This window comes from Trichosurus vulpecula, chromosome 3 (genome assembly GCF_011100635.1).
Source record: "Trichosurus vulpecula isolate mTriVul1 chromosome 3, mTriVul1.pri, whole genome shotgun sequence".
Classification (NCBI taxonomy): domain Eukaryota; kingdom Metazoa; phylum Chordata; class Mammalia; order Diprotodontia; family Phalangeridae; genus Trichosurus; species Trichosurus vulpecula.
Window position 1 is genome coordinate 402,355,063 of NC_050575.1, and position 21,838 is coordinate 402,376,900.

Sequence of the window (21,838 nt, forward strand, 5' to 3'; positions counted from 1 at the left end):
CACAGGTATCCTGAGCAAGGAAGGAAGGGAGGGGTGAGAGGGAATTACTCTGAAGATATAAGATCCGCTTTGTCTATACTTCCTTGGGCTCATTTTCTTTTTTTTTTTTTTGCAGGGGGGAAGGCAGGGTAATTGGGGTTAAGTGACTTACCCAAGGTCACACAGCTAGTAAGTGTGTCAAGTGTCTGAGGCAGGATTTGAACTCAGGTCCTCCTGACTCTACTCAATGCACCACCTAGCTGCCCCTTGGGCTCATTTTCTACAATGAACTTCTATGCATATTTCTATATGCATGTTCCACAAGCTTTGAGAGAAATAAACCTGCACATGCAGCCTAATTTTGTTTGTCTTTCATAGAATGAACTCAGTAATCGTTGACACCCTCTAGGTCCTCAAGTGCTGCCTCAACGCCACAGGTTCCCCACCCCTGGTCAGTCATCTTTATGGGCAAACATTCTAAGCTACATCGGAATTTTCATGCCCTCAAGAAAAAAATTAATACTGTACTCTTCATTTTAGGTACAAGTTTGCCAGAAACCATTTTATTTAACATTATTCTACTATCTAAGCATTTTTAGCCCGAAGTGACATATGTCGAAACTTGGCATAGTTCTGTGGAACATTTTATACCATTTTATATCATTTTTAATTTCAACCAGACCCAGAGCCTGAATTAATGAGTAACTGGATGAAGATCCAGGACCTGGGCTTCTTTGTTCTCTAGAGTTTGCTCAGGAAATACCCTTACCTCTGTCAACAAGGCCAGATTAGACTGACCTAAGGGCATTCCTTCCCGTGTTAGCCATTAAAGGATGAGACCCTAACCCCAAGGGAGAATATTAACTTAAACATTCTTTACAACCCTATTCCATGAAGGAAAATCCTCTTCTTGTATCATGGTTAAACATATATGAAGGTCATAAAAAATGAGGTAATACAGGCTTGCTGGGTCTGCTAAAATAACGTATACAAGTTTTCTCATTCCTTTGTTCAGACAGCCAGAGCTTGTGCTCTGACTACTTGTACGTACAAGTAAGCTAGCTTAGCTATGCTTTAAGGAAAAATAATAAACAACGTGGATTTTTCTATCACCTAGCTCTGTTGTTTCCTTCAACCAAATTTTCAGGTTTAACAGTTCCCTCATGCCCTCCAACATGTATCTCTACCCCAAGACAACTGAGGTGACATTTGTAGGAACCTTGAATAAGAAAAAGATCATAACATGTTAAAATGTGGTTTGGGGGTGAATGTTCCAAAATGGCAGTCAATATTCAGCTCCTTCCTAGACCACTGGAGTATTCTCGTGGAGTAAACAAAGGGTCCTCCTCCCTGCTGTATCACTGAGCAAATAAATAAAACAGTTAATTAAGTTAAAATAGTTAATAATTAATACTAACTAAGCACCCACTATGTGCTAAGTGCTAGAGAGACAAAGAAGGGTAAAAGACCATCCTTGTCCTGGAAGAGCTCACAACTCAACGGGGGAGAGAAAGCACAAATAACTATCTACAAACAATCCACATCCTGGATAAATTGGAAATAATAAACAAGGAAGTCACTAGCATTAAGAGGAATTGGGAAAGGCTTCCTGTAAGCCAAATTTTAGCAGAGACCTAAAGGACATGAGAAAAGCCAGGAGCCCAGATAAGGAGGGCAGTCTGTCCACGGGGAAGCTCCAGCAAAAAATCTCTAGTTAGGAGACAGAATGAAGTTCTTGAGGACTAGCCAGGAGGCCATTGTCACTGGATCACAGAGAACCTGATGTGGTGTAACATCTGAGCCAACTGGAAAGGAGGTGGGGGGAGCAAGTTAGGAAAGCTTTGGAACATCCAACCAGATTATAGTTTATCCTGCAGGCCGGGGGAATTCACTAAAATTTAGGGCAGCTAGGGGGCACCATAATGCATAGAGTCCCTGGCTTGGAGGCAGGAACACTCATCTTTCTGAGTTCAAATCCAGCCTCAGACATTTACTAGCTGTGTGACCCTGGGCAAGTCACTCAACTCCCTTTGTTCTAGTTTCCTCATCTGTAAAATGAGCTGGAGAAGGAAATGGCAAACCCCTCCAGTAGCTCTGTCAAGAAAACCTCAAGTGGGGTCACGAAATGCAGTTGGAAGAATAATAATAGTAGTGGTGGTGGTGGTGGTAGTAGTAGTAGTAGTAGTAGTAGTAGTAGTAGTAGTACATATTTACACAGGCTTCCAGTTTTGAAAAGCACTTCACATTTCTCTCATTTGATCCTCAGAACAACCTTGGAAAGTAGGTGATATTGTTACGTACCTGGTTATACTGAAGGGGAAACTGGGAGTCATTTGAATATTGTCTCCCCACTAGAATATGAGCTCCTAGAGTGCAGGGACAATGTTTTTGCCCTTCTTTGTTGCTTAACATAGAATATATTAGGCGGTGCTCAATAAATGTTGACGAGCTTATTGCACCGCATTCCCACCTGCCCAAATGCATGCAAGGGACTTCATTTCCCAGAATCCCTCGAGCTTTTGCCCCGCCCACTTCCTACCCCCCCACCCCCCAGCAGGGCTGTCCGGGTCCTCACTTAGGGCGGGGAAGGAGGAGCCTGCGCAGTGCGCCTGCGTGTGGGGGCGGGCCCTCCAGTCTTTGGACGTGACCGCAGCCCCTTGCTCAGCCGGCGACAGAGGCATCCATCCCTAGGACTGAAGAGCGGCGTCACGCGCCGGGGAGGGGCCAGGGCCGCCGAGGGGCGGAGGAGGCGGGTTGACCCCGGCCCTGATGCTGTGTGACCCCGAGTCGGCCAATACCCTCTCTGGGCCTCAGTTGCCTCCTCTGTACGATGAGAAGGGGCGCCCGATGGCGTCCGCAGCCCCTTCCCGGCCCGCCTCGATGACCCCCCGATGGAGGGAGCCGGGCCCGGGGCGGGTCTGGAGCTGGAGCTGCAGCTGGTGCAGGGTCAGCGTCTCCAGGGGGACCCTCCTACGTCTGGGGGACAAGGTGGGAACGGGACTGGGGGGTCGGGTCGGTGCCTGGGCCCGCGGACCTCGCCGGCTTCCCTGGTAACCCCCTTCTCTCCCCTAGGTCTGGCTGGTCGGGAGCCCGCCCTCGCCCCAGCGAGAGCCGAGGGGCAGGAGGGCGTGAGCGGCGGCGGCTGGACCCTAAGCCCTCCCCACGTGAGTGACGCATTGTCCCCTCCCCCTTCTCCCTGGAGGCGGGGCAATCCTACCACCCAACCCCCACGGGGCCTGGAAGAGGGGGTGGGAGGACGGGACACTTGAGTGACGCATCGTCCCCTCCCGCTTCTCCCTGGAGGCGGGGCCATCTTTCCCCCTCCTCACCAACCCCCACTGGGCCTGGAAGAGGGGGTGGGAAGACGGGGACACATGAGTGACGCTTCGTCCCCGCCCTAGAGGGCGGGGCCACCTTCTGCCTACGCCCACTGGGCCCCTTTGTCCCCTCCTCCCCCCCCCCCCCCCAGGGCATGGCCCTCCCCATCCCCCTCCCCAACCCAGCTTCAGGTGGTACTTGTCTGACCGGCCCAGGCGGGAAGGGCCTTGGACAGGTCATCTCCTCTAGCCTCTGAAAGGCTCTTCATAACGCGAGGTTATTATTATTACTACTCCTGAGCCATATTTTCCAACATTTTTTGAGTGCTGGGTTTGCAGTCAAGAAGACCCGATTTAAAATTTAGCCGTAGACACTTAAAATGTAGTTTACCTTTGTGACACTGAGCAGGTCACTTACCTCTGTTTGCCACAGTTTCTTCATTTGTAAAATGGGGATAATAATTGCACCTACCTGCCAGGGGTGGGTGTGAGAATCAAATGAGATCAATAGTGTTATATAAAATTAGCTATTCTTATCCTTTCTTATGGCCACTTTTGAACTGAAGTTACTGTGTAAGTACATAAGATTTAATATGAAATTTCTCATTGAGCTCTAAATAAAATTTCTGTCTCAGTTATGCAGAGAAAGATGCTGGTTCAGAAGTTGCAGCTATCTTTTTTTTACATAGATGTGTGTGTATGTATGCGTAGGAAATTAATTGGTACTAAATTTGCCATGTTTTATCAGATGAAGTACATATCTAAGCTTTTTTCTAGCACAACTGATTAAGAAGTGACCATTTCAATTTCATGGTCTTTATAGTATAGTTTTATTTCTAGATAATTTCTTATGACTATAACTAAACATTAACAAAATGTTTCTTTTTCATCAGGTTTATTTATAATCTTATTTTAAATAATTCCTTAAGATCATAACTGTAAACCTTGTTTCATCAAGTTTGTAATATATCTTATTTGTAATTCCTTGTGAAGATAACTAACAAAAACATAAAACTACAGCTCACATTTATTTGCATTTGAATACCAGAATTTTATTATGTAAAAGTATTATAACAAATCATTTTTTTCCATATCCCCCTTTGACATTTCCTCCATTCATTCTTACATATTTATAATAGATACTTTGGCATTTGTATAATTGTATTCATAGTCAGCTATCTTTTTCTGACTTTGCATTCTTTGCTTTATATTTTTCAGATAGATCTTTTCAAGTTTCTTTCTATTCCTAATCCTTTTGATTTTAACTATGTATTCCATAGCAGAGCCATCTCCAGTTGTCCCAATCTATATCTTGCCACTGGACCCAGATGGCTCCAGAGGAGAAAGTAAGGCTGGTGACCTTGCACAGCCCTCCCTCGCTTAAACCCAATCCACTTGCAAATCATGGCATCACCTTCCTGATGTCATGGTCTTCTTCAAGAAGAAAGGAACAACAACAACAACCACCTTCCATCTACTCTCTCTCCGTGTGTGTGTGTGTGTGTGTGTGTGTGTGTGTGTGTATGTATGTGTATGTATGTATGTATACATACATACATATATACCTTATACGAACTTAATTATTGACCTCTTGTCTCCCTCATTAATATGGATGCTTCTTGAGTACAAGGTCTTTGTTTTTGTTGTTCAGTCATTTCAGTTGTGTCTGACTCTTTGTGACCCCCATTGGGGTTTTCTTGGCAAAGGTACTGAAGTGGTTTGCCATTTCCTTCTCCAGCGCAGTTGACAGATGAGGAAACAGGCAAACAGGGTTAAGTGACTTGCTCAGGGTCACACAGCTAGTAAGCATCTGAGGCTGGATTTGAACTCGGATCTTCCTGACTCCAGGCCCAGCACTCTATCCACTGTGAAATCTAGTTGTCCTTTCTTTTTACCTTTCTTTATATTCCCGGTGATTCAGAGGGGACCATCTCCAGTCATCCTGATCTATCTATACCTTGCCACTGGACACAGATGTCTCCAGAGGAGAGGGTGAGGTTGATGACTTTGTAGAGTCCTTCCTAATTTAAAACCAATTCACATGCAAATCATGGCATCCCTTCCTGATGTCATGATCCTCTTCAAGAATGAAGGACAGACAACAACCTGTATTCCATAACATTAATTGCTACTGATAATTCTGTCATTCTCTAAGTGTTGGACATTTCAATTGCCTTTTTTTTTTTTTTTGCTCCAGTAACAACTAGTTGAAGCCACAGTTTTTTTCTCCCCTGTAGTATCTGAATATATTCCTCATAATGGGACTAGTAGAATAAGAGTATGATTGCTTTTGTAAATCTTGCAGTTGACTGCCAGATTGATCTTTTTAAAAGATTCTACCATTCTAAAATTCACCCTGTAGTTTGTACACTTGTTCTTCTGTCTCTGCCACCATTGAGTTTTTATCATTTTTTTTGAGTTTTTATCATTTTAAGCTATTTTTGCCATTTTTTACTGGTGTTAAATGGTATTCGAAAGTTTCTGGTAAGTTTGAGCATTTTTAGTGAGGTGATAGTTTACAGTGTTTCCTCTTTTGTGAATTTCATTCACATCCACTGACCACCTATCTATTAGGATTTGGGTTTTGCCCTTCAATGTTTTTATACTTTTTAAGTTTTAGTCCCCCCAGAAGAGATACCTCTCCTTCCTTTGAAGAACTATATGGGGTATGAAACATCGTGTATATTGTCTAATTTTATGATGCATTGATCAATATTACTGGGGGTTTTTTCTTGTAATCTTTTTCTTTTCAAAAAAAATTCTTTGTTATAATGGATGGCTGTCTCAGATGGGTATGGAGATATGGGGAAAATGTGTGTGATGTAAAAGCAAACGATGTCAAAATTAATTTTTAAAAGTACATGTGCAAATCCAAGAACTAGTATTATGTACAGTAGAGAAAAACTAGAGGTTTTCCTAGTACAAACAGGCTAAAGCAAGAATATTTGTTCTCCCTACTATTATTTGATAAGGATTTTAAAAAGCTAGATTTAGCTATTAGACAAGAAAGAAATGAAAAATGAAAAGTTTACAAATCGGCAGAGGAGATAAAATGATCCATATTTGCAAGTGACATAATACTTTACTTAGAAAATCCCAAAGAATCAATGAAGAAACAGAGATGACTTATATCTTCAGTAAAATAATGGGATGCAAAAGGATCCACAAAAATCCTTAACATTTCTGTACTGTACAAGAGAATCAAGAGGAAATGATGATAATAGAAATTCTACTCAAATTAACTATAAAATGCATAAAGTATATGAAGGTTAACCTTCAAAGATACATGGAGAACTTATTTAAATACTACTACAAAACAGCCTTTACTGAACTAGAGAAGGCTAATAATGAGAAATGTTCAGTGCTCATGTTTGCACCATGCAAACATAAAAATGATACTGCATAAATTAATTTTTAGATTTAATCCTATACTAATAAAGCTTCTAAAGTGAACCACTAAGGTGATTCTAAATAGAACTAGACAAAATAGCTTAAAAGCATTTGGAGAAGCAAAATATCTAAAATTTTAAGGGGGCTGGGAGGAGAACTGAAGGTATCATAACATGACCAGACTTCAAGCTGTCTTATAGGGAAGATATAATAAAACAATTTGGTACCCATTATAAAATGGAAAAGTAAATCAGTCGAACAGACTTGATTTTACAAAAAGAATAAGTAGCAAGAAGTCCAGTTTTGATATAGCCAAAAACACAAATTGGTGGAGAATATGACTCCCCTGTTGACAAGAACTGTTGGAAAATCTGAAGGGCAATTTGGTAGAATTAGGTTTAGACCAATATATTACACTGCATTTCACAATAACTTCCAAATGCATGACCAACCTAATCATAAAAAAAACATTTAAAAGAACTAGAAGAAAATGGAATGAATTAAGCATTGGAACTATGAAAGGAAGACTTTTTTTAAATAATACTTTTTCCCTAGTTACATGTAAAGATAATTTTTAACATTCATTTTTAAAAAATTTTTGAGTTCCAAATTTTCTCCCTCCCTCACCTTCCCCCTTTCTGAGAAGGTAAGCAATTTGATACAGGTTATACATGTTCAGTCATGTAAAACATTACCATATTAATCATGTTAGAAGAAGACAGACCCAAAATTTTTTAAAAATACAGAATGCAAAAAATAGTATGCTTCGATCTGTATTCAGACTAAATCAGTTCTTTCTCTGGAGGTGGATAACATTTTTCATTATGAGAAGGGAAGATTTCTTAACCAAAAAGGGATAGAGATAGAGGCAACAGAAAGGACAAAATCAACAATATCGGTTACATAAAATTTTTATAGAAATGAAGTTAATGCAGATAAAATAAAAAGAGAAGCTAGTAGGAAAACATTCTAATCTGTATCACTGATATCCAGGATTTATAGGCCATTTAGCTAGGAAGTACAGTGAATAGAGTGTTGGACTTGGCATTAAGAAGATCTAAATTTGACTCTTGCTTCTGACATTTACTACCCGTCTGACCCTGGGCAACTCAGCTAACTTTTCCAAGCTTCAGTTTCCTCATATATAAAAAGGAATTAAAATAGCACATATTTAAGAGTTGTTATGGAGACCAAACAATAACGTTATTACTAAATACCATTTATATAGTGCGTTAAGATTTGCAGAGTATTTTGTATGTTGTCTCATTTGGCCAAATGAGGTAATATTTTAGATACTATGTAAATGGTAACTCATAGCTATTTTTAGTGAATTCACAAAAATGCATAAAATCAAGAGCCATTTCTCAACTGATAAGTGTTTAAGGATACGGTCAAAGAATTTTTAAAGGAAGAGTTGCAAACTATCAGCTACCACTGAACTCATTCCAAATCACTGATAAAAGGAAATACGTAAATTAAAATGATTGAGATTTCTCTTCAAACTCCTAAAATTGGCAAAATAGTCATTGTTTGAGGAGCTTCTGGAAGATAGTCACAACAATATTTTCTTGGGGAAGCTGTGAATTGGTATCACTGTTTCAGGGAAAAAAAAGTTGAAATTGTTTGAAAAAAAGTGACTAAACTGTTTATTCCCTTTATTACAGCAATCTTTCTGCTGAACATATACCAGTGGAGGTCAAAGACAGAAGAAAGGCTTCATATATGCAAAAAAAGTTAAGAACAGCACTTTTAGTGATAGCAAAGAACTGGAAACAAAGTTGGTACCCATCAGTTGGGGGCTGGCCGAACAAACTGGTTTATTAACATAATGGAATGTTACTGTGCCATGAGAAATGACAAACATATTCAGAGAATCAGAAAGATATGTATGAACTCCTACAGAAGGAAAAGTGCCAAGAGAACAACATACACATTGATCACAACAATAATATAAGAGAACAGATTAAACCCAACAATGTAAATAGAACACTAAAAGACAGCTGAAGTCTTTCTAAGTAGTTGTTCAAACAAATCTTGGTCTCAGAAAAGATAATGAAGCATCAGAGAGGGAGCTGACCATGGATTTAGAGGTTTGCGGACGTTGCTAGACACCGTAATTGTATTGTCCTATATTTCTTAACTTGCTATGTTTGTTCCAAGAAGAAGGTTTAATTCTCAGGTTGAAGGAAGCAGAGCAGAGGAATATCCAGAAATGACTGTTATATAAAAACAAAAAGGATAAATAAAACATTTAAAAAAATTCTTAGATATTCTTTTACCTCTATATTTGCCATATTTCCCCCAATTTATTTTTCATTTCTATTTTATTGTTTTTCTCTGTAGAGGTTTTTCATTTTTAAGTGAACTAGTACATCTGCCTATAATTACTTCTATTTGTTTAATGACTAAATGTGTATCTCCCCTGTACATTTTAGAGAAATTTATTATTCTGTCATTCTCTATGTATTATTATAGTTTTTCTGTTGATACTTCATCCTGAATTTAATATGACATATATTGTGAGGTTTGGATCTAAATTTTAAATAAAAAATACTTTATCTCTTTTTTAATTTTCCATAGGTGTTTTACTAACTCTTTTATGTGTATTTAGTTTCATGTCATGTTTTTCTTTTTTTGTTTTTCCCAGTACCAGTTACTTTTGATTAAAATTTCTTTGTAATAATTTTGAAAGTCCGGAAATGCAAGTACCTTTTAATAGGCTTAAATTTTTTTCTTGGCAAGTTAAATTTCTTGTTTAAGGATGTGGAGGGATTGTTTCATTCTTTGTATCCCAAGCACAATGCCTGGCGCATAGTAAAAGCTTGTAGATTGAATTTGAGTGTATAGGAATGCAAATGATTTTTGTAGGTTTATCTAATTTGTCCCTACTTGCTAACATATTTTTTCAATTTTTGGTTGAGAGAGTTTGATTTTCTGGTTATATTGTCATGAGATATATATATATATATATATATATATATGTATATATTTCTACACACATCAGTGTCATCTATGACATTATCCAGTAATGTTAGAAAAATATTGTATCCAACTATAATTCTGACTTGTATGAAGATAAGATGCTGATAAAAATGGGCATGAATCCTAACCAATTTCTGTAAATAGCATCAGTCAGTCATTGCTACAGAGAAAAGGTAAAAATAGCTCAGAACTACCTTAGCTAGCAGTCACTTAAGTTTATTACTTGTCAAGCAGACTGGCAAAGCTACCAGAATCAGTAACATTTTTAGACTAGAAATTCTCAGGCTTCTTGTTTTCAGGACTCCTTTAAGTTCTTAAAAACTATTCAAGGCTCAAGAGAGCGTTTTGTTTATGTGGGTTATGTCCAGAGGTATGCTGGAACCTGCTGGGACTTGTACTGACTCAGCCAATTGTTAAATTTTCAGTGTAAGCATTTAAACATGGAAATCAGCAAAGGGTTACAAATCAGACCTTAATTTATTGTTTTTGAAATTGTCTAGGCTTAAGAAAGTGATGGAGAAAATCTTAATGTAGACTACTCTTAGAAGTGTGTCTTGGTACATCCTCCATCTCTCTTCCCCCCTCCCCCAAGCTGGTTGTTAAACATTACTAGCACACCATTGGTTACGTCTATCTATACCATTTTATAAATTGAAAAGGGTACATTAAAATATTTATTTAAAATAATATTAAACCCATTACATGTTAACAATAATGTATCTTTATGAAAAATTACTAGTTTTCAAAACAAAATTTAATGTGAAAAGTGACATTGCTGTACATTTCGCAGATCTGTAATGTCTGACTTAATAGAAGAAGCTAAATTCTCATATCTGCTTTGGTATTCAGTCCATTGTGATGTTGTTTTGGTTGTAGTATATGAAAAAAATCTAGCTTCACATAGATATGTAGGAAAGGAAAGGAGTATGCTAATCGGCAAAAATATCTTGGTATTATGAAAATAGTATCCCCTGAAAGGGTCATGGGGCTCCCAGGAATCCTTCAACCACACACAGCTTTTGTTTTAGATTGAAAAGTAGTAAAATTCCATAATTGACAGTTCAGGATGGTGGAAGGGATTTGAGTCTGTGGAAAGCTGTAAAATCCAATAAAGCTTGGTCACCCCAAAAGTATTGAACAAACTGAATGGAAGACTGTGAACACAAAGGACTGTCAGTTTTCCTGTAGAAAACCTTTTCAGTCTTGATGATAGTGGAACCACCCCCTCATGAACAGCAGCAAATCAATCCCTGCTATGCTATAGGCAGAAAGGAAAATGGCATTGACAATGGCAGCAAGGAGATCAATCAAAGCAGTTGCGTATTTAAGGTTACTTCTATGGAAGTAGGAGTGATCCTGGCAAAAACGAAATTGTAAATAACTTTTACTTAATTTATACTAATGTAAGAGTGAGCTCTAAGAAGGAAAGGTCAGGCTTGGGCCTAGAAAACAAGAAACAGGATCAGTCATGTGTTAAGATCATCTAAAATAGACACAATGAAAAACTTTTGTTAATCCTCTGATCATCAGTGTCAGGCTGCCAGAAAACAGAACCCCATGTTTGCCAAAGATATTCACCATGTTCCTGAGAGATGAGCTGTACAGGGTCCAAATGGAGGGAGAATTCTACATAAATAAATGGTAAGGTCTTCCAGATTGGTATGACTGATACTGGGTTGAATGCATCAGGGCCCACAATACCATATACTCTTCTCAATGAACTTAGCCATTCAGAAGAAATGGCCCAATGAACCACATATGGAAAATCAAAAGGAGGAAGACTACCTATGATTGAGTTTTTGAAGGGAAAATGAGCACAACTGATCAGTATATTTTTTAAAAAGTCTATAAATATAAGCAATATGTAATACCTGTGGACCCTCCCACCTCCACGAAGGGGGTGGATTGAGAACATCCTTTCATATCTCTTTGCTCAAATCTTGCTTGATCTTCGTAATTTTTCAACATTCAATTTTAATGTGTGTATGTGTGTGTGTGTGTGTGTGTGTGTGTGTGTGTGTGGTTATTCTTTCCATTCATATTCCTGGAGTCAAGTATATTGCTTCCTTGGCTCTGCTTATTTCACCCTTCATCAGTTCATATAAACCTTTCCATGCTTCTCATTATTCATCACATACATCACTCTTTATGGCAAAGTAACATTCCATTATATTTGTGTGACACAATTTGTTAGTCATTCCCCATTGATAGGTGTCTACTTTGTTTCCAGTTCTTTGCTATGACAGAAAGTGCTGCTATAAATATTTTGGAAACCACTTATCAGTCGCTTCCTTGGATGATAAGCCCAGTAATGGAGTCTCTGGTTCAGAGGGTACAGACATCTCAGTCACTTTATTTGCATACTTTCCAAACTGGTTTCCAAATTACTTTCCAAAATGGTTGTACCATTTCATAGCTCTACCAACAACGTATTTAATGTTCCTATCATCTTTCAACCCCTCCAGCACTGAGCATTGCTATTTTTTCTCCTCTTTGCAAATTTTCAGGATATGAGGTAAAACTTCATGGTTGTTTTGATTTGCGTTTCTCTTAGTATTAGTGTTTTGGAGCATTTTTTTTTAAGTGTGGTTGTGAATACTTTGTAATTCTTTTGGAAACTGCTTGTTTGTATCCTTTGACCGCTTATCTTTTGGGGGAATGTCTGTCACTGGGTTTTTAGTCCATCTGAACATATACCTAGGACAGGCCCTTTAAATGGACAGTGAGCTGGGTCTGGAACTGAATAGGAATAAAAAAAAGTGATTAGTTACATATTGAAAATTGCATGCCACTTTTAATGATTCCATCTTCCATCTTGGTACTTTTGCACAGGCCTGTCTCCCATGCCTAGAATGTACAGTCTTACTACCTACACTTAGAATCCTTAGTCACAGCTAGGTCACATGGTAGATAGAGTTCTGGACCTGGAGTCAGGGAGACCTAAGCTCAAATCAAGCCTTAGATACTTAATGACAGTGTCACCCCAAGCAAGTCACTTAACCTCTGTGTGCTTCAATTTTCTTATCCATAAAGTGAGGATAATAAATAACACTTACCTCCCAGGGTTGTTGTAAGGATCAAATGAGAAAATATTTGTAGAGCACTTTGCAAATCTTGAAGCACTCTAGAAAAGCTAGGGATAATGATGACATCCTTCATGCCTCCAGCTGCTAATGCTTCCTTCCAAAGTCATCTTGTGTAATGTAGGTGTACCTACTGCCTCCACTGATAGAATGTAAATTATGAAGGGTAATATATAAGCCTAGAAGCGTAGGTTGGGCAAATTGTGATGGATTTTAAATGTCAGGGGAACTTAAGTTTGATTCCAGAGTTAATAAGGTACCATTGGAGTTTGAGGAGGGGAGTGACATAGTCAGATCTGTGCTTTAGGAAAATTACTTTAGTGGTTATGTAGAGCAGATGTGTCAAACTCATAGCCCACTGCTGCAAGGAGACATTAATTTGTAGTTTTCTAAATCAATATACACCCAAAGGGATCTATTTCTATTTGAATTTGACACCACTGGTGATGAGGGTGGAGTGGAGCGGTAAGAGACGAGGCAGGGGATCTGTAAGACTGACCTTAGGTAACATGGTAAAATTATTTACAATATAGAAAGTCTGTTATGAAGGGAGCAAAATGTAAGTAGAGCCTCAAGAACCGTTGACATGGAGTGCTCTAAACCCTTGAGAATCATTCCATCTTTGTTGTGCCAACTTCACATCTCCTTTCCTGACCACCTTCTCGTGAGCAACCTTGCTGCCTAAACCAGAAACCACGCCCTGAAGATTCAGCCCTTTCACCTCACTACTTATACTCGACCCCAGGATAGAGATGTCCTGGTCAGTGGTTGCTTCAGTGTCCCACTACATCTCAGCTCAACTCCTGCCTACTTTCACTCTGGCCATCTTCTCATTAGCAGCCTTGTCTATCTATATAGGCCTATCACTCTGTCCTCTCCTATCTTCCAGTTCCACATATTCAAATTCACTCTGACATTGTTCTTGGAAAGAATATATCTATGTACTCCCCTATGGCTCCAATCACTACTGTTCCTGTAACTCTCCAAACCAAAATGATCCTCTAAGACCACCATTTGCCTGAATGTGTTGTCCTCCTCTTTGAGAATGTAAGCTTAATGGGAGAGACTGTCTGCTTTTATTTTTTCCCCCAGCACTTCATGTAATTTTTGGCATCACAGTAAGCCTTAATAATTGCTTCTTCATTTTTGTTCCATGTAAGAGACAGACTGTGTGAAAAGTATTATTTTTTGATATTGCAGAAATTACTGACATTCCAAGATGTGGCTGTTGATTTCACCTGGGAGGAATGGGGGCTGTTGGAACCAGCACAGAAGGACTTGTTCAGGGATGTGATGCTGGAAAATTATGAGAATTTTGTCTCCCTTGGTAAGGATGGCTTCTTTCTCATGAATCGTCTGGCCATTGGGATTGCTTGGCATTCTCTCTTCCTATAGAAGTACTTCACTGAATTTGAACTTTGTGTATGAGGATATTCTTAGGATTATATGTATTGTGGAAAGATTCCTAAATCTTTTGGTGTAAAGAAGCACAGTATTTCTGCCCTCTTAGACTCTAAATGAAAGGTCTTTGCTTTGTATAAGTGGTATTCAGAAGCATTATTATGATTCTCCTGAGGAGAATAGTTTTCCTAATGTACGTTTCTTCATTAAAGTCCCAATGTAGCTACTGGCAGACATGAAAATTTCTGTCATCTTAGGGGAATGTGTTTAAATGGAGTACTTTTCTTTCAGCTTAATTCAGATCCTATTTTCAGTTCTGCTACTTGATGGCAACACAAACTCAATACAGAGCATCCTTCAAAAGTCCTCTCTAGTGTTCCTTAAAGAAAATGTGAGTTCCTTGAGGGCAGGGACTACTTTTTGTCTCTTTTTGTATCCCCAGTACTTAGTATAGTGCCTGGCACATAGTAGCGCCCAATAAATTTTTACTGACTGAGCTGAGATTGAATTCTGAGATGTCTTTCCATTCTCAGCAATTTCCTATTGTTTCCCCATGAGTAGGGTTTCCAGTTTTCAAGCCAGATGTCATCCCTCAGTTGAAAAAAAGAGAAGCACCAGTGTTGCCAGCTGAAGAAGTTCCAAGAAGCCTTTACCTCGGTGAGTAGCTGAAACCAGGCATACAGGTAGCATTGCAAGCAGCAACTTAGCTGGTCAGTAAGGGTGCATTACCTTGAAATGTTAGAATGACACTTCTTCTTAAAGGCCACAAACCATGGGAGGATGTTTCTCTTTGCTCTCCCTCTGGAACTATTTCTTCACCTTTTCTCTGAAAGATCGCTCTCCTAAACCTCCTGACCTCACATTTCTCTCTAGTCTTAGAGGAAGAGGTGTATGGTTTTTTTCTGATGTTAATTCTTCCTCCTTTCCTATGATTATTATTTTTTAGTCTTCTTGCATCTTCAGTCCCCCTTTGTTTTCAGGTTCTTCATAGATGTCTGATCTTTACTTAAAAGAACAAAACCTTTGCTTGTCCCTTTTGTCTGCCTTATACATTTTCACTCACTTCTAAACTTCACAAATACATGATCTATACTCTTTCTTTTCATTTCTTGTGACCTCTTATCTTCCTTGAAATTCAGCAATCTGCCTTCTAGTGCTACTGTTCTGTGGTTGACACAGCCTCCCATCACACACACGCGCGTGCGCGCGCGCGCACACACACACAGACACACACACACACACAGACATGTAAACTATTACAGTAACACATAGATCTATAGCACTTGATGATTTACAAGTGCTTTTCCAACCTATGAAGTGATTAGTGAAAGTATTATCATTATTCCCATCTTAGAGACAAGGAATGAGATAACTGAAATCTCTAATCCTTGTTATATGATTCCTCTGTACAAGGCTTATGATATCTTTCCTGAAACTATCATCTATTTCTTTTTTCTTTCTAGGTGGTCTATAGTATCCTCCCAGAACATTATCACTTTTGTTTCTCCTGTTGATCTTTACCCAAAAGCTTTAGTACCTTTGAATTCAAATCGTGGTTTCTTGGCGTATAAAGAGCTCTTCACAAATTGCAACTCCTCATGAGGTTGAAATGGCCTTATCTCTGTTATTAATCCCCAAATGTTTAGGACTCCTTCCCTTTCTCATTTATGCTGATATTTTTCCATCAATGTCTCTTGACATTGGACAGAATTTGACTCTCTGTTTTGTGCTCCTTTTTCTTTTTGGTTTTTACCTTTAAGATCTTCCTCTTTCTTTTAAGGAGTATTTCATTCTTTCTGCCAACATGTCAAATGGAAAGGTCTTTCTTGAGTCTTTTTACTAGTTTTCCAGTAGGAAGGCGTTCCTTCACTTCGAGCATAAATGGCAGTTAACTGACTATGGCAGAAAGATAAATATAATATGGTATCTGTAGGTCACTACAGAATTTGTGTTGCTTTCTTTCTTTACTGGAGTAAAAGTCTGAGTGTGATCTTCCCTGTCAATCTCATTGAGATTCTCGTGGCCAAATTCTTTATTAAAATGCTGTAGCATGTTCCTTATTGACTATTTCTGTACTCATTGCATTTATCTATGTCAGTCTTCTTGCCTTGCTGAATGAAACTTTATTTATATTATATGTTTATATTTCATGTATCATATATTTATATTTTGACTTGCCACATGAAATGAAACTAAATAATCCTTTGCCTTTGAAAGCCAATTAATAGCTTCCTGCCGCTGACCAGTGCCTAGTGCTCTTATTTGTTAGTATCTCCTTTAAATTGTATACAGAACTGAACAGGAAGTCTACTAAATGTGGTCTGATTAGGACAGAGTGTAATGAGAATATTATTTTTCTGATGCAGACATTGTACATTTTTTAACATACCTTAAAATTGAATCAACTTTTTTAGTGGCTATAGGATACCACTACTTAATATTGAGATTGTGGTCTACTTCATTCCCCTGTATTTTTTAATGTGATCTGCTACTAAACCAGACCTTCCAAACTTTGATAATTGATAACAGAACTTCACATGTATCCTTGTTAAATTTCATATTGTTTTTCTTGGCCTGTTATTCTAGCCTGTTGTGATATGTTAAAAATCCTTTATTCAGTCTTGTATTCTCTCAGGTGTCTTTTATAAATTTGTGTCATCAAAACAGATTAGTATCTGCTATGATTTCATCTAGGGTATTACTAAAATTGTTGAATGGACAAATAGAATCCCTCTCTGCATATATACATACACACATGCATGCATGTATATATACGTATGTATGTATACACATATAATGCACACACACATATATGTATGTGTGTGTGTATGTGTGTGTATACACACACACACATATATATATATATGTATACCCAGAAAACATAATCCAGATGGACAAAACTCTTTACTGAAGTATCTTTTTCAGTAAGGTTTTTAAACTTTGTACAGACTCAGTGGGCTGTATTATAGTCCAATTCACATTTCACATTTCTTTGTCATATCCAGAAAGATATCTTGAAAAGTTCTGTCAAATGCACTGCTGAAAGTTAGGTATCTGCTATTTACATCCCTTGCCCATCTGTTCATAAGTCTTATTAATAAGGGAGATGAGCTTTGTTTTATGTGATTTACTTCTATTAAATCAATGCTAGGTCTTAATAGTTTACACATTCTCTTTTAAATGTTCACAAACCACCTATTTGTAATAGGTAAACAAGTTTTTGTTACGTATGGACTTCAGGTTTAGCAGTCTATATTTTCCAGAATTACTTGTTTACCCATAATGATAATCCATCCATTTGTGAAGTTCTGAATCATTAGGTTGCCATTTACTTTAAGCTTTAGTTCTTTCTTACAAAAATTTGTTCTATCTATTCTAGAGGGATCATTCTTAATGAAGGAGATAGAATTTAGACCTTAACATGAATCAATTTCCTTTCCTCACAAAAGACATTGAATATTGACACTTTTTTTTCTCCCTAGATTTTCTTCATGAATGTAATACAATTGGACAAAAGTACAGTCAGGAGTCAATCCCTGATGCCCAATGGAGAGTTCTTGAAGTGAATGTAAAACAATATTTGGATGTAATTGACTGTGATAGAATCTCAGTAGGTGAAAAACTTTATGAATGTAATAAATGCAATAAGCCCTTAGTTTACCATTCAAACCATATTTCTCAACATGAAACAAATACTCAAGGAAAACACCCTAAATATGAGACATACAGAAAAACCTTTAGCAGTAAACAAAATCTAACTATTCATCATTCAGATGATTCTGGAGAGAATCTATTTAAATGTAATAAATTTGGACAAACCTTCAACAAAATTCAAAGCCTATCTCAACACCAAAAGATTCATAGTAGAGAGAAGTCGTTTGAATGTAAAGAATATAAGAAAGCCTTAAGCAGAAAAGGGAACCTCTATAAATATCAGATGATTCAAAGTGGGGAGAAGCCCTACATATGTAATGAATGTGGCAAAGCCTTTAGCCAAAAGGGGACTCTTTGTAAACATAAGAAGATTCACAGTGGTGGGAAGCCTTATGTATGTAATGAATGTGGAAAAACCTTCAAGTATAGGCGACATCTCGAAATAGATAAGATTATTCATTCTGGAAAAAAGCCCTGTGAATGTAATGTATGTGGGAAAATCTTTAGTAAAAAACCCTACTTAGAAAAACATCAAAAAATTCATTCTGGAGAGAAACCCTGTAAATGTTCTGACTGTGGGAAAGCCTTCAGAAGTAACAACTACCTAATTGAACATCAAAGAATTCACACTGGAGAGAAGCCTTTTGAATGTAAGGAATGTGGGAAAGCTTTCAGCCGAAAGGGGCGACTTTATGAACATAACAGAATTCACAGTGGAGAGAGTTCCTATGAATGTAATCAATGTGGGAAAACCTTCATCAGTAATCGAAATCTATCACGACATCAAATTATACATACTGGAGAGAAGACCTATAAATGTAATAAATGTGGGAAAGCTTTCATCAGTAATAGTTACCTAATTCAACATCAAAGAATTCATGCTGATGAGAAGCCTAAAAAATGTAATGAATGTGGAAAAGCCTTCATCAGTAATCAAGACCTATCACGACATCTAATAATCCATACTAAAGAGAAGCCCTATAAATGTAATGAATGTGGGAAAGCTTTCAGGAGTAATAGCTACCTTATTCAGCATCAAAAAATCCATAATTTGAAGGAGCCCAATAAATGTTATGAATGTGGGAAATCCTTCAGCAGTAATAGCTACCTACTTCAACATAAAAAAATCCACACTGGAGAGAAGCCCTATAAATGCAATGAATGTGGGAAGGCCTTCATTAGTAATAGCTACATACTTGAACATCAAAGAATCCATACTGGAGAGAAGCTCTATAAATGTAGTGAATGTGGGAAAGCTTTCATCACTAATCGAAAGCTATTACAACATCAAAGAATCCATACTAAAGAGAAGCCCTTTATGTGTCAAGAATGTGGAAAAGGCCTCAGCACTAAATTGTGCCTAATTCAACATCAAAGAATCCATACTGGAGAGAAGCCCTATAAATGTGACAAATGTAGGAAAACATTCATCAATAATCGAAATCTATTACGACATCAAAGAATCCATATTGGAGAGAAATTCTTTGAATTGGAGGGACCCTTCTACACCAATTCTTTCCTTGACACACAAAATGAAACTAATGAATGTAGTTCAAAGTTCGTGAGAGACTTCATATTGGAAATAAACTGTTCAGATGTAATAATGGAGGGAGAGGTCCAGAAAATTTCACAGGAATTTCAGAGTTAGAAGACTCAGAGATCATCTAGTCCCACCTTTATCTGACAAAAAAATTGCTTTGTGCAAAATAGAACAAGTTGTCAAGCAACTTTCATTGTAAGACTTCTAATGAGTATACTTACTCTTGAACGTTTGGCTTCTCTTTTGGATAATTGTAATTATTAGGAAGTTTTTTCTTACATCAAATCTAAATTAGCCTTATTACAATTTATATCCATTCTCTTAGTCATAGTCCATCGAAACAAATGCCTAATCCCTATTTATTTTAACAGACTTTCAACTATTTGGTCATCTCACATGTCCCTGATACATCTTTTTTTCTCCAGATGAAATGTCCCAAGTTCTATTAACTCATCCTCATGTGACATGAATAGAAGCCCTTTAGCTTTCTGTTCACCCCCTTTTCCACACTCTTCAGCTCAGGAATGTTCTTTCTACAATTGATGACAGTATTCTAATTGTGTTCTGAGTCATAGTAGTCATCTCCATCACACTGGGTAGTATATCTCTTCTAATATATTTTCAGATTGAAATAACCTTTTTACTGCCCTTTTACACTATTTGACTCCTTTTAAGCCTGTCATCCACTAAAATCTCCAGATATTTTGCAGAGGTACTTGGTGTGCCAAACAGCATTGGAGTCAGCATAGGACTTTTTTTTTCATATCAAGCCATTGACATGAAATGAAATTGTAATTTATTCAACACTGCAGAAGTATTAGATTTTTTCGCCAGCTGCAAGTGGTTGTTTTGAGAGGGAAATGTGACTAAAGTTCTCATGTCTCTCTTTTTGATCATGTAAAGCTGCTATTTACAGATATTATTCTAGGTGCTGGGGAGATTATGTAAAACATGGTCCCTGACAATGTATACTGAAAGATATGACACATTTTGAAATAACTACGATATAAAGTGGCATATGAGATAAGCTTGTATGTAGTCTAATATGGGAATTCATATAACTGCTTCCTGAACCTCCAACCTTCTATGTAGAATAGAAGTTCCTAACCTTTTCTGTGTCATGAATCCCTTTGGAATTCTGGTAAAGGTAAAACCCTTTTCAGAATGATCTTCTTAAATTCATAAAATAAAGTATATAGAATTTCATAGGAAACCAATTACATTGAAATAGTTATTTAAAAAAAATTAAATTCATAGACCCCAGGTTAAGAACCCTTGGTGTAGAAAATGGTGGGTTGTTTTAATTCCCTAGAGAGCACAATCCTATAATCTACCTTTCTAGCAGTGAAGAGAGATTTCTGGGGCAGCACCAAATTTAAGTGTTACCTCATGGGTAACTCCAATTTCAAGTGTTCTTGAGTTTTGGTTACAAGCACTGTATCTTCTAGAGAAAGATTTATTGATGCTTCCTTTCCTTGGGAAAGGGAATAAAAGTGATCAAAGTGCCTCCTTTGTTGCACTCTAATTGCGGTACAAAACCACTGAGGATTTCAAATGAACTAGCAACTGGAGGAGCCAATTAGTTTCCAGCAATAACCAGTGAAGATATTAGTGGCCCTGAAAAACTCAAGGCACTATTTGCTTTTCCTGATACATGCCTTGACCCTACCTCTGTGCATGTGCCCTGGCTATATATGTTCCATATATGTGTGTCTTTCTATTTCTGACCTCTTAAATATGTCCACTCTCCCTGTTACTGGATATATCTGTGGGAGGATACACCTTAGTTTTGGGGGTAAGATTCTTCGTTGCTACTTTTCTTCTTATGGCATTTCAGTGAATGTCTTTGCTTTGAGCTATTTATTTTTCTCAAGCTTACTAGTGAAAGGTAAACATAACAGTAGGGAACTCCTCTCCTATAAGAGTGCAGACCCACAGAGTACTTTCACCATCCCATTTGGCAAATACCAATTGTATGGTAGGCCATTGTGGTGCTTTCCTTCCAGCTGTGTGTGTGATTCTACGATAAAGGTATGTCAACTTCTGCTTTCTGTGGAAGGATAGGGAAAAGGATTTGGGGTCAGATAAGAAAGCAGAAATCAAGCAGGTGGCTTGGAGAATTATGAAGGAAGTCACGGCTCAACTTTTAGGACAAGTTTGGAGAAATTGAGGAAAATTTGAAGAAAAATTGCCAGGTACAGATTCTAACTTAGGTTCTACTTCTAAATTTAAAAAGGAACAGGGTCAAAGACAATTAAGGAGGCTATAAAAGGATTAGAGGTTTAAGAAGTAGAATAAAAAGGGGAAAATTTGAGGGGGAAAGTATTTGGGAAGCTAGATAAGGCAAGGTAAATTTAAAAAAGATAACCTGAACAACTGGAAGGTACCAATATAGAGTGTGTTGGTAGGTAGGACAAATTGTTGAAATAGATATGAGGTTGCTAGAAGGCTGAAGGGGAGGTTGGTGTGGCCCCAGAATTCATAAGAGTAAG

General features: G+C 37.8%; 1 protein-coding gene across 2 annotated transcripts; it reads left to right on the plus strand.

Moving 5' to 3' along the window:
* The first annotated feature begins 2,596 nt into the window (after positions 1 to 2,596).
* Positions 2,597 to 20,931, plus strand: LOC118843931 (zinc finger protein 345-like). 2 transcript variants are annotated; one of them, XM_036751727.1, is made up of 5 exons: positions 2,597 to 2,967; positions 3,052 to 3,143; positions 13,952 to 14,078; positions 14,714 to 14,809; positions 17,635 to 20,931. In XM_036751727.1, exons 1-5 carry the CDS (start codon positions 2,871 to 2,873, stop codon positions 19,452 to 19,454), a joined length of 2,232 nt encoding a protein of 743 aa, XP_036607622.1. In that variant the 5' UTR covers positions 2,597 to 2,870; the 3' UTR covers positions 19,455 to 20,931. The 2 variants fall into 2 exon arrangements, 1 of the variants encoding a protein (XP_036607622.1); XR_005009944.1 differs by lacking the exons at positions 13,952 to 14,078; positions 14,714 to 14,809; positions 17,635 to 20,931 and adding an exon at positions 8,351 to 9,261.
* Positions 20,932 to 21,838: the final 907 nt, after the last annotated feature.

Coding starts and splice junctions, on each gene's coding strand:
- LOC118843931 (XM_036751727.1), top strand. CDS start 2,871: ATGGAGGGAGCCGGGCCCGGGGCGGGTCTGGAGCTGGAGCTGCAGCTG. Junction 3,144..13,951: donor GGACCCTAAGCCCTCCCCAC/GTGAGTGACGCA, acceptor TTGATATTGCAG/AAATTACTGACATTCCAAGA. Junction 14,810..17,634: donor TCCAAGAAGCCTTTACCTCG/GTGAGTAGCTGA, acceptor TTTTCTCCCTAG/ATTTTCTTCATGAATGTAAT.